Source organism: Episyrphus balteatus, chromosome 2 (assembly GCF_945859705.1).
Source record: "Episyrphus balteatus chromosome 2, idEpiBalt1.1, whole genome shotgun sequence".
NCBI lineage: Eukaryota > Metazoa > Arthropoda > Insecta > Diptera > Syrphidae > Episyrphus > Episyrphus balteatus.
The window spans coordinates 25,572,750-25,588,997 of record NC_079135.1 but is presented as its reverse complement, the minus strand read 5'-3'; the positions used below and the strand labels follow the sequence as shown (position 1 = coordinate 25,588,997).

At 29.8% G+C, this 16,248-nt stretch overlaps 1 protein-coding gene across 1 annotated transcript; it reads right to left on the bottom strand.

Annotated features, from left to right (window-relative positions):
* Positions 1–926: 926 nt before the first annotated feature.
* LOC129910842 (fork head domain-containing protein L1) lies at positions 927–6,592 on the bottom strand. Its single transcript, XM_055988428.1, has 3 exons — positions 6,239–6,592; positions 2,116–2,362; positions 927–2,041 (listed from the first exon to the last, which is right to left on the bottom strand). Exons 1-3 carry the CDS (start codon positions 6,556–6,558, stop codon positions 1,649–1,651), a joined length of 960 nt encoding a protein of 319 aa, XP_055844403.1. The 5' UTR covers positions 6,559–6,592; the 3' UTR covers positions 927–1,648.
* Positions 6,593–16,248: the final 9,656 nt, after the last annotated feature.

Here is a 16,248-nt window from a genome sequence, read left to right as displayed (position 1 = left end):
ATTATAAAAAAAAGAAATAAATAAAATTCATTCATTTGTGGTTGTAGTGAACGAAAACACAAGATGATAAAATTTAAAATACACTGAACGAAAAAAAGTCAATATTTTATGAACTGGTTGCGATAGCACTTTTTTATATCTGTTTTTGGAACAGTCATAAGTGTAGCTATCAGCCATTTTAGGGTTGTCCATTCCCTATCACACACCCTGTTTATATTCAGACCTATTCTAAAGAAAAATTCCCAGGGAAATTGTTTCGGGAGAATGGCTCCCAATCGGAAAAATTGAGAAAATTTCCTTTTTTTTTTGCTTTCTCCATATTCTTAACCATTGAAGAACGAAATTCAAGCTAAAAGATAGTAAAATTTCAGGAACTTTTCTGTTGGGAGTTTTTTTTTTCAAAATATGCCTGATTATGACGATTACAACTCAACTTCAACTTTTTGAATCGTTATATCTCAAAAACGGTGGGTCTGAGGAAAAAAAGTGTCATGACACTTTTTATAGATAATAAGCTGGTCTTCAATTTTCGCATTGAAAATTTTTTGATAAGACTTTTCGTTTTGCTAAAAATCGTGAAAAACCCATTTTTTTGACCTTTGACCCCCCGTAAATTTTTTTCCACAACTCGGATCGATGAGGACTTTTTAAATTTTATTTATGATGGTATTTCCAACAATCCTACCAATTTTCAGCTTGCTGGGAATTTATGTAACCTCAAATGTCTAATTTGACCGGACTATTACTTGTTTTCCTTAAGTACAAAATACAATTTTTTTATATTCTATTTTTTTTTTTTAATTTTTTGCTTAAAATTAACAATAAGCTAGAGCTATACAAGGGTTATCTTTTAACATTATTTCATGAATAAAATACAATTATGCAAATTAAATTTTCAATTATAAAAAAAAAAATTAAAAACCTAATTTAGCATAAATTTTCAGAGATTACCAAACTATCTATCAATAGAGCTACAATATAACAAGTGATTAAGTAGAGGCATCATTATCAAAAACGAGGGTTTTGCATTTCCATTTTCCTTCATCGTCAATATTATCACATCAAAATAAAAAAAAAAAAAAAAATACGAATTTAATGTTTATTTATTCCCTTTTATCAATAAAGAATAGAAGATGAGTTATGGATGGAGAAAAAGGTTGCAATTGTGTTGTCACTCAGTCCTACTTGTCATTTGTGTATGGAAAATTTCAACTCGTAGGGCTTATAAATGTCTCATAATTAAATAGCGCGGCAGTTCTTCTATTTTCATTTTCAATCAGCCCTCAGTCCATCAGCTTTTGTGATGACATTGATTAATCATCTCTCTGTCGAACGAAGAAGAGATACATCCCAGTTAAATTGATACAGCGCCATACTCACAAAAAGAAAGGGGTTTTATAGATATGAAAAGAACTCCCTCAAATTCTATCCTGGAATTGTGGCATTATTGGTGTCAAACTGGACGGCAGGGGCTTTTTTGTGATGTGAAAATCCGCAACACCGGACAGACCCCTTGGCTATTAAAAGCTCATTAAGAGGGTTAAAATAATTCGCCTTCATTTCTCACCAGCGAGCGATTTCTCCGCTGTGCCAATCTTTCACAATCGTCGTTTACTAGTACGCTAGCTTATATTTTTATGAGAAAGTGTTAGTCTTTCTTTATTAAGTTCTCAATACTGAAGGACGATGACGTTGATCCTTTGATAGATGTGTAGCTGGATGGTTGTTGTTGTTGGGGGACTTTGGGGCTGCTACACGAGTTATCTGATTGAGTTGATTGGGTGTCTAGGTCAAAGTCTCGACTATGATGTTGGCCGGCATTGAAATTGACAGAGGACGAACTACAGGAGGCTGATGTGGATGTGTTATTATTGCGAAAAAGGATGTTAAACGGAGCTATTGAAGCTAAATACTGTCGGTGTAGTTCAGTAATGCGGTCGGTGTAATTGAGTGCACTAAATTGATGAGCATCTAAATCAGTCGTTGGATTGAAAGATAACTGGAGATCTGACTGATGGGAGTTTGGTGAGCACATAAGGTCCTTTGATCAAATAAAAATTAAATTGAACATTATTTTTTATTGGAAAGAAAATTTTAAAGATTTTAACTGCTTACATGTTCACCGCCAAGCAATGACTTGGAGCTTTGTCTTTGCCGTCGGGTACGCCTTCGGCGGTAATTGCCCTGTTCGAACATATCATTGGCAGATGAGTCCAGCATCCAATAGCTACCTTTACCCACGCCATCACTTTCATCGATGGTGTTTTTGTCACGGGGAACTTTAACAAAACAATCGTTTAAAGAGAGATTGTGACGAATTGAATTTTGCCAGCCTTGTTTATTTTCTCGATAATATGGGAATCTAAAGAAAAAAATATTTATTTTTTGTTAAATTAAGAAATTGCGTGTGAATTCATAATTTTTTGTTTTTAAATTATTTAGTAATTTAAAAAATGCTTAAAAACATAACGTTCTCATCTCAATGAACTTGCATGTCTCAAGGAGGAAAAACTTTAAAAATACATATCGTAAAGAAATTTTGTTCTTATTTCGCACTTAAGAAGATAGATGTTCTTAAAAGGACCAAATTAAGGGATACAAAAAAAATAAATCACAACTTTTAAGCGATTTTTAAATTTTAATATTAAACTCTGGAGATGGAAGATCTTAAGACAAAGCATTTTTTTTTTTCAAAGTTACACGAGTCGTGATTTATCTGTTTTTTTTTGTTTTTATTTTTGGCAAGGAAAAACATTTATTTTATAAAAATTAAAATTTTCAAAAAAAAAAAAAACTGTTTGGTAGGTGTTAAAATTTTTTTTTTTTTTAATTCATTCGAATAAAACAAACGAACGGCTGGCAGAGTTTTATTTGTGAATATTGAGCATATTGAACTGTAAAATACATAGTCCTCTTTTAGTTCTTTGAATTAGGTGTTTTCTTGATTGTTTTATTTAGAGCTTAAGTTTAGAAGAAAAAAAATGAAAACCCTATTTTTCGTTTTTTTTTCGAATGTATTAAAAAAGTATCTTTTATTTTTATTGCTTCATTTGGTTAGAGAAATTAATATAACATATTTGTCCGTTTAAAAAATATTCAAAAAACAATTTTTATTATAGAAAACTTTCATTCCAAAAATTATTTTTTTTCAATAATTCATATAGCAATGTTTGTTCACTTTGAGTAAAGGATATACAAATCATTAATCATCGTTTATTCTACGTTTACTAAATATTCAAAAAACAATTTTTTATAGTAACTTTCATACTAAATATCATTTTTTATAAAATCCCCAAAAAAGAAATATTTTTTTTTTTAATCAAAAATTCAAAAATTCAAACGGCAATCGTTTTTGCACCTCGAGAATAATGTACCAAAAATAGTTATTTGTCATTGTATACCATACGTTAGGAGACATTCAAAGTGCAAAATTTGCACTGAAAAATTCAAAAGTCCTCAAAACTCCCAATCAATGTTTTTTTTTTTCAAAAATTTTAGCCTTAAACTTGTTTGTTTTAAAAAAAGTAAGAACTCTAAATAGAGACCATGTCATCAAATTTTTCATGTTTTTAATTTTTATAATTAAAGGTTTTTTTTTTTTTTGCGTATGAGAAAGAAAACAAAAACTATGCAGGTCTCTGTAAACACCACAATCAAAATTTTGACAGTTAGTAAATCCGTGATAATTAAATTAGACGAAACTAAGAAATTCACTATGGTGTATACGTAACAATTTTAACGCAAATGTTTTTGCTTTATTTAATTATATTTATATAAATAATAATAAATACATATCGTCGGCAAAATTGTTCTTAATCCACTTTTTATCGAAAATGAGATAATAATGTAGTTTTACTAATTTGAGGGTGCTCTTTCCAAATTTGAAAACCGTTTTTGTCAAAAAATTTCATTCCGCAGATAACATAATTTAATTGGAAATAGAACTATAAAAACAGAAAAGTAGCCTTTTGAAAAGGAGCCCGAGTATTCTTGATTGTTCTAAGTTCCATCATATTTTGTTCTAAGTCCACTTTTTATTTGAGGAAAGTTCGTACTTGTATTGGAATTGTCCAATTATGGGTTTTTAGTTTTAAAAAATATTTAAAAATAGTATGCATCTACTAATGAGGTAAACTTGTACGGTTTACTCAAAAGAAAAGAACAAACTTTATAAAAAACATAACTTGAATGGCGAACGAGCAGAAAAATGTCTCTTTAAACCAATTTGAAACTTAAAAATTGTCCTCTGTAAAATTTGCCTTTTGTGACTTAGAACAATTTTGCTTTATATAAATATAATTGAATAAAATAAAAACATTTCGCACTGCAGTCCACAACAGTCAGAATATTACCAATTACTCTTAATGCTGAGAATAAGTGGCAGCCTAATACAAATTTGCTTGGAATTTTCATATACATGATAAAAAATCGCAAAATATGCACATCGCAATATTCTGGGCTAAAGGGTGTTTTTTTTAGTTAAAAAAAATAAGACTTTTTAAATGCTAGCATTGCACCCAATGGAATATGTACGTATTTTTCCAAACTTAATACAAATGTTAAACATGCTATGAAAATCAAAAGTAAAAAAATTATTACGGAATATTTATTTTTTGCACTTAGAAATAAAAGTATTTGGCAGTATGTACTGGTGGAATGGAGTCCATAGGAACGCAGCTCCGAAAAAAAAAACAAGTGGCTATGGAGTTAGAGACTTAAAACGTATTAAAAGTTTTCATGGCAACCATTAAGTCAGGTCTGCATTACACACCGACACCATGTATGTAAGTGTGTGTCAAAACAGGGCTGTTCTTTTATTTGAAAATTTATTTGAAAATTTAATTTTATTATTTTACATAGGTATATATCGATTGATTGATTGAACCATGAACATTTTAGTTGTAATCTAGAAATCATCCAAGAGGCGACTGAGTTGCAATTCTGTCCTCGACATTCCAACGATTTCGTTATTAATGGTTTCTTTTTTATTGTATAATTTTCAAGTAGGATTTATATTTTTAAATTGAAAATTTAATAATTGTCTTATAGGCAAAATTCTTGTACCTCTCTATTTGGTAGTTTAAGTTTCACAAAGTGTTGAGAAAGCCGCAAGTAAGAAATCGGACAGTTAAGGACTTCAAATAAGCTTGAATCAGGTTTGTAAGTATATGCGTTCTGATATTGAATTCAAAAGTGCTAACATGCAAAGAAATATTTTATTTTCTAAAAAGTGTAAAAGTGGAGTTAAAAGGTGTAAATTTTAAGTCGACCGACGCTACGATATATTTTTTTTTAAATTTGTATTTTATTTAAATTACATGCGAAAGTTTGTAATGTTCTAATTTCTTAACGGTGGAGTGAGACAAGAAAACGTTATATGTATTACAATTTTTTTTCAAAAATAAGCTCGTCACAAGTTTGTAGAACGTAATACATAGCTAAGGAATCTAAAACCTGCTGCAGAAAGGAAAGGCCTGGAAGAAATAAAGAATTGAACCAACGAAGACTCCCACCTCAAAGTTATTGAAAAACCTCAATACAAACAATATCCGAAGGTGTTTTAAAGAAAACGGTTTCATATATTCTTTTAACATCGAATCTAAAAAAAATCTAGATTTCGGTATTAACGGTACAACAATATTTCGTAATAAATTATGTTGCAGAAATCTGAAATGTTATCGTTTGGTGTGAAAAGATTCATAAATGGGTTCAAAACTATACCAACTCGTTGTAGTTTTTTGCTACTAGTCCTGCTTTATGGCACAGGGTGTTAGACAATTGATGAAAAAGGTGACTCTTGAGTTGAAACTTGAATCTTTCAAAAAAGATAGTTGGTTTTTTATACCTTCATATGTCCGATAAAAGCGAACAAAATATACCTAATAGTTCACATTTGTGAGCTGTTCCTACACATAATGTCGATTTAGCGATGTTATTCAAAAATATAATGAAAGACGTAATAATACTTTAACCGGACAGCTGAAAGATGCACCGTGAAAAATAGAGACCTACCCTTTTCAGGTAGAACCAGTCATAAGTCGGTAGATTAGTAAGAATAGTAAGTAAGTTAGTACAAAAATCGAATTCGAGACATCACTTAAAAAAGATATTTCGAGATAACAGAATGTGAACAAATGGTTTCCGTATCCTGTGTCCAAAATCTCAATCTGCCTTAAAACCATTCTTTTCAAAAGGGTGTTTTTGGCTTTTCAAAAAAAAAAAAACAATTTAAACTTACTTATCCATAATAAATTTATATATCCCACTTAAGGTCAGTCTTTGATTAGGTGCACTGCTAATAGCCATTGCAATCAGTGCAATATACGAAAATGGTGGTTTCTCCGGTCGATGGGATGTCTTCAATAGCGAACTAAATGGCAAGGGCCATAAACTATTACCGTGCATACGAAACAAAGGATGTATTCCGCTATAGTAATAAGCTGCTTCCGGAATAGATGTCGAACACAAAAAGTCGCCACGCAAGGCAGGACTATTCAAATCGTCCAAAGAACCAATACCCGACGGACAAGTTGCGAAATATTGCGGCGACGGAAGCATTTTTTTCGAAAACAATTTTTTACCAAATGAGATCAGAAGAATGAAATGAAATATTATTAAAGATTCCACGATCGGTTCCGTTTGGAAGTAAGACGAAGACTGATTATCTGAGGGATGGGAAATTCCAATTCAAGCAGAGCTATATGAAAAAGTAACAGTAAGTAAAGTATAATATCTCCAATGTTATGCAGTCTCCTCCTCCCCCGTTGTGTTAAGGACAAGTGAATGAGATGTTTCTCTTGGAAAAACAATAATGCGTTGTATTTTCGTCTTCTAGTATTTGTTTTACAAACAGAAACAACCACCCTCCCGATCTGAGATTTGATGGGTTTTGCCTGCAGTCCTAGGAAAATTGTATCTCTCTATAATAGCTGCTAGCCAGCACACCACCAATGTGAGGAGATGATCTGTGATCGTAAAAGACACACATGAAAGGCAAATATTAAACCGCACTGTGTGCCATAAAAAATCCCGCCGAACATTTTTGAAAAACAGAGATGATGGATTTTCTTTATTTTGATTTCTGTTTTTTTTTTTTTTTTTTTTTTGAAAAGTTGATTTTTTTGTGTTGTTTTTGTTATTCTTGTTGTCGATTGTCGAAGAGCGAGAGATTTTCTAGAGTTTCCGAAATTTTCAAATAGCCATAAAAATGCCGTTTCTCCTTGGGTATTTGTTTTAAAATGCGGCTTTGCATCTTTCATAGTTATGGCAGCATGCGGTCAGATAGTAGTGTGGAGGAGAGTGGCGATACAAGCAATCCCACTGCGTGTGTATTTGCTGCTTAGTAATAATGCACGAAGAAAATTTTGAATTTTCTTTTGATTTTTTGATGCTCCTCGCTAAATATTTTGAAAAATAAAAAATTTGTATCTAAACAAATAACGGTGTATAATAATGATTGTTGTACACCAGTGCGGTTTTGAGAGCGGGTGTAGGTACTTTTTTTTTTTTTTTTTTGATTTTGAGGTGGAATACTTCAAAGCAGAGCATTTTCTTAATGACTATAAGATTCTAAATAAACTGATTCGAGAATATAGCTTTAGGGGTTTGGTTTTTAACTAAGAGTCGAAATATATACTATATATTGGATTTATCAAAGGAGAGCGTTTAGGAAAATTTCAAAAGAACATTTTTATTTGTGAAAAACAGATAAATAGAATCATTTTGAATATAATAATAGAATCGTTTGAATTTTGAAAAGAATTTTTTTAGATGAATTTGGGATAGACAATTCAAAATAGAGTGTGATAATGTTATACATAAATACAGAGGACTTCAAATAAGTGTTTCAACTATTCATTTTTTGTTAATTTAACTATACAATTGACGACGAATAAATAGTTGAGTCACCACAATATTACCTGATTTCCTCATAAAAAAGCGGAACTTCTTTTTTAGTAGGTTTTTACTCACTTTTTTACAGGTGAGATCTGTACTAGAAGTAAGTATGCCATTAAATACCAAGAGTTTTAATGTGAGCACATAACTATCCTCAACTGGTTTGAGATAAACCTAAAATGACATAAATGAAGAATGTGATGGTTTTTTCTTTATAGATTTATATCGGGTACCAGGTGAACACCGGCATTTAAGAATGAAAAAGCAGGGTTGCCGAAAAAAAGTTGTTTTAATCATTGGCTTCCTCTTCCTAGCCAAGTTTTTATACATCAAGTGTGTAATCGATTTTTATAGAGTCTCAGAATAATCCTAGGATCGACCGTAAAGTTCATTTTAGATAGGTACAGCTTTTTACATAATGCACAGAAACAAAATGTACATACATATTTAGCCATACAATTTTGGAAGCCTTCAAACAAATACATAAATATAGCTTTTTTTCCCAAGAGAGTTTATCTCGTTACATAAACTAAAATATACCACTCACTTAATTGCAGATCAACAGTACATGTCAACATTATGACAACTCATCATGAGCTTACCATGAAAAAAGTCATTAAAAAAAATCCGTCTGTCAGGATATCGTTCTGTAAAAGAACCTACAGACCAAACTTATAGGTCGATTCACTTCACTTCGAACTTGGTGTTTAGCGTGTTTTAAAGACTAGAAATAAAGATTTTTTTAAATTAATTTCTTTGAACTTAAAATAATAACGATCGCTACCACATACTAATTTAAGAAAGGTTTTAATTTCTTGAAAACGGTTCCTAAGATTTTGATAAAAAATTCTAAAGCTATTACAGTACCTACACATAAAAAGGTTATATCTTCCAAGAGAATGTTTTGACAATTTGGCGACCAATGTCAGTTTGATGAAAAGTGACAGCTTCAGTAATTCTTAATTGTTTTAAATTACTGACGAAAAACCCACAAAAACCAAATAAACCACGCACACAACTAGTTAATTTGAATAAAAACACATCTTTAAAAAAAAGAAAAAAATTCTTTGCTGTTATATGCAAAGCAGGCCTGTAGCCAAAATTTCATTTCGGAGAGGGTTTGGTTCAAAATCTGTTATGAAAAAAACGCAATAATTCTCGCGGATTTTGACCGTACAATGGAAATGAGTTAGAACATGAGAAATACAAAAAGTAGAAATAGGTAATGAGTAATGCTAGCAAAATTGGAGATTGTAAGACATAAATGCTTTTAAAACAAAACAAGTTCTTTAAATTTAGTAAAACAAAATGTCTTCTATTGACAAAATTACTATTGGGAAAATTTCCTCTAGGGGTTCTGAAATTTGAGAAATTTTGAATACATCTTAAAGAAGAGATTAGATTTGACTGTGTTTTTTTGTTGTTGTTTTAAAGCAGAAAAATCACTTTTATAAAAACGGAACAAGAAAAGGGTCATTCACTGTTTTAATTTTTATATCGTGGGATTTTTTTGTTTATGGAAAATAAATCCTCTATAGTTTTTATAAAGTATTGCAGAGTATATCTGAAATAATTTTTGGAAACAGGAGAACACTTCTTTACCTATTCTTAAAAGAAATTTTTATCTGGAATTCGTTTCAGAGGAGGCTCCAGCCCCCTCTGGCTACGTGCCTGTGTTGAAGAAACAATTTTATGATTTTTTTGCAATTATAGGCACTTTTGCCAAATATAGTACATTATGTAGTATATACAGGGTGTCCCACAGTCACCGCCCCAAACGAAAACCATGGATTCCTGAGGTCATTTTAAGTCGAAAAACTTAAAAGGTAATTTTCTCGTTTTCGTCCCGTTTTCGAGTTACCACGGTTTTTATGATTTTTGTTCTCTTTTCCCTTATCTGGCTTTATCTTTGCCAAACTACGTTTGATTTCAAAAATTTTTTTTACAACCAATCAAGAATTTATTACAGTTTTAGTTTGTCTCAAAACTTTTTTTTCTGCGGACAACCGTTTCTCCACAATTTTGCATCAAACACAATTTTCTTCGTTTTTTAAGTTGTTTTTTACACTTTCATATCATTTAAGTCAAAAAAACACGTTAATGAGTATTAATTTTTTGTGCTCTTTATTAAAGCCCAGTTTATTTTCATAAAAAAAAAAGTTTTATTTCATAAAAAAGGCTACTGAAAGTAATTAAAAAAAATAAACAAACTGAGTGAATTAAAAAAAAAATAATTTTTAAATAAAAAATTAATTTAAATGAATTAAAAACTTTTTCTGAGCTATTGTGGTTAAGAAAAGAACAAATAAATAAAGCTCAGAAAAAGTTTTAATTCATTTAAATAAATTTTGTATTTAAAAATTATTTTTTTTGTTAATTCACTCAATTTGTTTATTTTTTTTAATAAATTTCAGTAGCCTTTTTTATGAAATAAAACTTATTTTTTTTTAAGAAAATAAACTGGGCTTTAATAAAAAGCACAAAAAATTAATACTCATTAACGTGTTTTTTTGACTTAAATGATATGAAAGTGTAAAAAACAACTTAAAAAACGAAGAAAATTGTGTTTGATGCAAAATTGTGGAGAAACGGTTGTCCGCAGAAAAAAAAGTTTTGAGACAAACTAAAACTGTAATAAATTCTTGATTGGTTGTAAAAAAAATTTTTGAAATCAAACGTAGTTTGGCAAAGATAAAGCCAGATAAGGGAAAAGAGAACAATAATCATAAAAACCGTGGTAACTCGAAAACGGGACGAAAACGAGAAAATTACCTTTTAAGTTTTTCGACTTAAAATGACCTCAGGAATCCATGGTTTTCGTTTGGGGCGGTGACTGTGGGACACCCTGTATAAAAAGTTTAAAAAATTAAAGAAACTTAAAATCTGCGTTCTGAACCGCACGGCATGTCGGCATGTGTAAATTTCTCAGAATTAAATGAAAACAGAGTAGATGTCATGGGGATGGCATATTCAATTAAATGTTCACTTAATAAAAATATATAATATATATAATAAAGATTAACTGTTTTAGAAATATTTTATGCGTAGAAAATAAAAATGTGATATTGAATGGAGAAACAAAAGAACTGTCGTGCAAACCGGTTATCTTTTATTTCAATATATTATAATAAATGTTGTTTCGATTCCGATTTTAAATCCTCAATCTAAGTTTTCTTCTTTTAAAAAAATTGGAAGAATTTCATGCAAGGAGAATGATACTTTGAATTGTTACAACAGAGAATAGTGTAGGTACAGTGCTGCTAAAAACATTCCGGATTTTTTTGTAATTTTCATCAATTGAAATCTTATAACACAAAACTGGAACAAAATATTGTTTTAATATTTTTTCTAGATCATTAATATATCAGTCAAGGAATTTGAACACAAATTAATGTTCTTTAATACATTCAAAAATTTAAAAAATTGAAAAATGAAGGAAAGGCAGAATTTCGTCTGTGCAAAACTAACCGGATTTTTTAAGGATTTCAATTTTCGCTGTTGAGGCAACGGTTTTAAGCGTCACTTCTGTAAAATTTTTGTTTGCAGTGACAAACAAAGTTGTTAGCTTTGTGAATTGTATAAATTACTTAATGGAATAACGGAAAAAACGCATTATAGTCGCAAAATTCGTAACTGAGTCGTAGAACACTTTCAAGCCGAAATAAAACATAATGTTATCCCTTTGGAATGTTGTAAATTGCAACGTCAAGTGAGTATGATATCGTCAAAAAGTAAAAAAGAGAAAAATCAGTTGAAGCAGATCACTTGGGTGGATGCCATAACAAAATATCCTTAAAAAGTGATAGGCGAATAAAGAATTTTTTGATATAAGATCCCTTTGCGGCTTCTTAAACGATTTGTGAGGAGCTTAATCTGCCTTCAACATCAAGTACAGTAAAGAAGGCTTTCAGAGACTTGGTCTTAATCTGTCTCCACTCGGAAAAAGGCCATTCTTTAATACTAAGCATTGTCTAAAAAAGTTGGCAATTAAAGGATCTTTAAATTTTAAAATAAAAATACTTCATCATGGTTTTATTTACAAAAAATCATCTCAATTGCTCAATAACAAAACGGAAAAATATGTTTTTCAATGATAAAAGCAATTTTAACTGGGTCTATTCCGATTGTAAATTGGCAGCCAGGCTCTCAAACATGGACATGTTTAAAACCAAAAAAATATGCTCCCTACCGTGAACACAGCAGATGATCAGTGATGGTTTGGGGGTTCTTTCAGCTACAGGCTCTACCCCGTTACACAGAATCAACGGATTTATGGATCATTTTCAGAATGGAGAGATGTTAGAGTCGATAATGGCTCCATAAAAGGAGAAAGAAGTGCCTTTACATTGGCTCTTCCTGCAAGTTATGATGCCAAAAATTTTTAAAAGCTCGTAAAACAGCAGTTCGGGGTAGACAATACTCCTGGCTTAGAATAGCCGGAACAATTTATCCGACCGAACCCGATTGAAAATTTGTGGGCAATCTTTAAGTGACAGGTAGAGAAGAAAAAGCACACCTCAGCAACTAACGTACTTGCAGCTTTAAAAAATGACTAGGAAGATATTCCTAGTTCTATTTTAAATAATTTGGCCGAGTCCAAGCCTCGTTGGTGCCAAGCAGTTTTCGAAAACAAAGGTTTCTGAGCAAAATATTAACTTTGAACATTAACATTAATAAATCCGGTTAGTTTTTCACAGCTGAAATTCTGGCTTTACTTCATTTTTTAATTTTTAAATTTTTTGTATGTGTTAAAGATCATTATTTTTTGTTGAAATTGCTTAAGTGATATATGAACGATCTAGAAAAAATATTAAAACAATATTTTGTTGCAGGTTTGTGTTATAAAATTTTATTTGATGAAAATGATTAGAAAATTATGTGTTTTTAATGTAATTCAGGTGAAATCATTAAAATCATCTTTTTGCAAAAGAAAACTTTTAAGAGATTTTAAATCCATTGTTCATAGTTGCTCGTTATAAATATGAAATTGTTTAACTTTAAGTTGGATAGGTTAACATGTTTCTTAAAAATACTATACAAAAATTTAATATTTTAACGAAACCTACACATTTGTTTAAGGGCAAGAAAAATATTGTTTTGATCTTAATTCTTTTATTATATTTATTCAAATTGAAGATTTAATTAAAAAGTGCTTCATTTATTTTGTTTGTTAAATTTTTTCATATAAATTAAATTAATAAAGGTGCAATAAAAACTTGCAAGGCCTTAAACATGTACACATGCAAATTAAAAGAAAATCCCCAATAGTAAAACCAAAAAATAATACCAAGAAATAATTTACTCACACACTTCACAGAATCTCATTGACCCACCTACCTGATTTAATTTTTAAAAATACCCCAACCTGATGAAAGACATTACTTACAAAAAAAAAAAGAAAATATATTTTTCCAATAAAAATTCTCAACAAAAAACCATCTACCATTTTATTCGCAATAAACAACTTTCAAAGTTTATTTATAAAATATTTGGTTAAATTATATCACCGACCACCCCCTGTGGCGAATGGAATACAATTCAAAATAATATAAAGAGGTTTATTCTACTTAACTTGACTTGACTTAAAAAAAAAAGGAAAATAATAAAATAACACAAACAATAACGAAGAAAAAAATAAGAAAGAAAAATCATTATTCATTTTGTATACCTTTTTATTTTGTTTTTGAAAAAGATCAAAAGATCAAAATCCTATGCGAAATGTTTCCAATATATTCTTAAATAAATAAACTGTATTGTAAATAAATTGGCCAAGAAATAAACACAACATTCAAATCCGTAGAAAAATCATTCATTATTCTTCCTCTGAAAAAAATATTTATCTATAGCAAAATAGAATAAAGCTAAATAACAAGTGAAAACACACACAAAATACAACAACAACAACAAAATTTGAACATTGAAAATATTTTCGGAAATATACTGTCTGACGCATAAATTTTAGATTCTGGCATCTATAGCAGATGAAAAGCGTGCGGCCGCTATATAGACTTGAAGAGGAGAGACTTCCCACACGAAAGATAGATTCTATTGGTGGAGCAAGTTTCTGGATATTCTCTTATTTTTACTGGGGAGCTATTTATGGTGATCTCCATTATGAAATGAATTTTTTGAAAATGTACTTCGATGCGATTGGCTTAAGGATTTTTCAATAATTTTAGTTGTTTTTTTGGGATGCACTGTGGGAGTGGTTCCAGTTCCAGCTAAAAAAAGAAGTGAGATTGGGTAAAATTTGTTCAGTACGAATATAAATTATTATTTTTATTAAACAATTGTTTTTTGAAAATAAAATATGATCATAATTGAATTTTTTACTTGCGCAAATTGCGTTGTACCTGATTTTGAAATTTAAAAAAATTGCTTAACCATTTATTAAGGATACCCGCCAGAGAACTGTATTTTGATATTTTTGATTTTATCATAAAAAAAATTTAAAATTAAATAAATTAAATAAAAATACAATATTTTTTTATTGAAAAAAAAAAAAAAAAATATATGTGTGAATAAACTGGACCTTAGAACATTTTTTTATGCTTAAACATAAGCACCAATTTATTCAGACTCTATTAAATTTTAAAACATCCTTTGAATAAAGGAAATTTTAAAATTTATAAGCAATTTTTAATGGGGACTTTTAATAAAATGGAAAGTGAATAAGTTAGTTCTAAATGTAAAATACTTGCTAAATCTCAGCGGAAAAATATTGATGTAGAGTAGGTATCACTACAAAATGTAAAACAAATATATTAAAATAAAAGCGATAACAAATCTCCGAAAGACATGAAATGACAAAACGAAAAGCAGAACGGAATTTTTCGTGTACGATTTCGTCGTATTGTTTTTGTATGGTATTTTTTTGTTGGACATCAGCCGCGTACTTTGGCTTTAAGAAAGAAATTTTGGGAAAGAGTTACAGTAGAAATAAAGATGGGTTCCGAAAAAATGTCGGTTAGTTTTGGTAATTTCGTTTGTATGGACTAAAATATTGCACCATTTTGTTAATTTTTTTATTTTGTTAAAATAACAAAAAGGACAAAATTTTGTAGCACTTGTTGTTCCGTCTTTCTTTCTTAAATTATTGGGTAAATCAGAAAAACACTCGTAGGTATACTTAAAGTCCTAGCAACTACTAAAGGAGTTTGCCATATCATATTCATTTTTATGAAACGCAATTATATACCACTCTTTGATGAACTTTTTATACTTCCAAGGATTCATTGGAACAAATTCTTATTTTCCCAAAAAAAAAATTAACTTTCTAGAGTCATACTCTTTTTCAGGAAATTCAACGGGAAAAAATTTGGCACCATTCGTTTTATCATGCTTACTTCCCCGGGTTCAATATTTCAAAAGTTGAATTGCAGATTCGTACTTATTTTCATAAAACACAGGTAAACAATGACACAAAACTCGTTTTGAAATCTTGAATGTTAAAATCCAAAATTTGCTTCCAATTTTATACCCATTTTGAAAGAAATCTTATTCAACAACGAAACAATGGTTTTTGCCACTGTGTATAAAAAAAAATTCATGTGTGCAATTCACACGAGATAGAAGTGAAACCTTAAAAAAATCTATTTTCTTGCAAATTAAAAATCGATAAAATCTACCTTTATTTTATTTCTTAACTATTAAATCCATTTTTTAAATGACAAGCTATAGTAAATTTTATATCATCTGAAAGCTTATTATTTCACCTTTTGTATGATGTTTCAATCATATATCTACGATGTCTACAAAAAAAAATAAGAATTTCTTAAAGCCAAGAAAAGAAATTTCAAACTGAGATAACGGTACTTCCTTACACTGGTCATCGGCAACAGATCTTCACAGGTGTTTGTGGTATTTTTCAAGTTTTTCATTTTAGGATTGTGTAACTTTTAGAGCACTAAGCGTTATCTGTGATATATCAAATAAAAGGTACTATTATCAGAATGTGTATTAAATTTAAATACAATTTTTATATGCTCTAGATCAAAAGTTATAACGTGGTTAGAAAAAGAACATCTTTTCACCGTTATCTCAGGATTTTGAATATGAAATTAATTGAAATTATAGTTTATTATACTACCTATCTACAATATAAATTTCATTCATCTATCTATTGAAACAAAAAAGTTATAACCAATTTAATTTTCGTGTCGCTTTTTTGTTTCATCTTGTTTCAAATCACTACGATACTTAAGAAGTTTTCACTTCAAAAACTTTGTTGTGTTTCTTCTTAAGAGTTATTGTAGAATTTCAGCGAAATTCATTTCACTGTGCAAGTCGAAATCATTGAAAAGTGCTCTGTTGACTGTTTCCCCCTATTTCGGACCTGAGAAATCGATTGGC

What these genes read in the sequence shown, in the direction of transcription:
- LOC129910842 (XM_055988428.1), bottom strand. Translation starts at nt 6,558, where the DNA reads ATGCTTCCGTCGCCGCAATATTTCGCAACTTGTCCGTCGGGTATTGGT. An exon ending in TATAAATTTATTATGGATAA is followed by an intron (nt 2,363 to 6,238) that starts GTAAGTTTAAAT and finishes TTTTTTCTTTAG; the next exon opens with ATTCCCATATTATCGAGAAA. An exon ending in CATTGCTTGGCGGTGAACAT is followed by an intron (nt 2,042 to 2,115) that starts GTAAGCAGTTAA and finishes ATTTGATCAAAG; the next exon opens with GACCTTATGTGCTCACCAAA.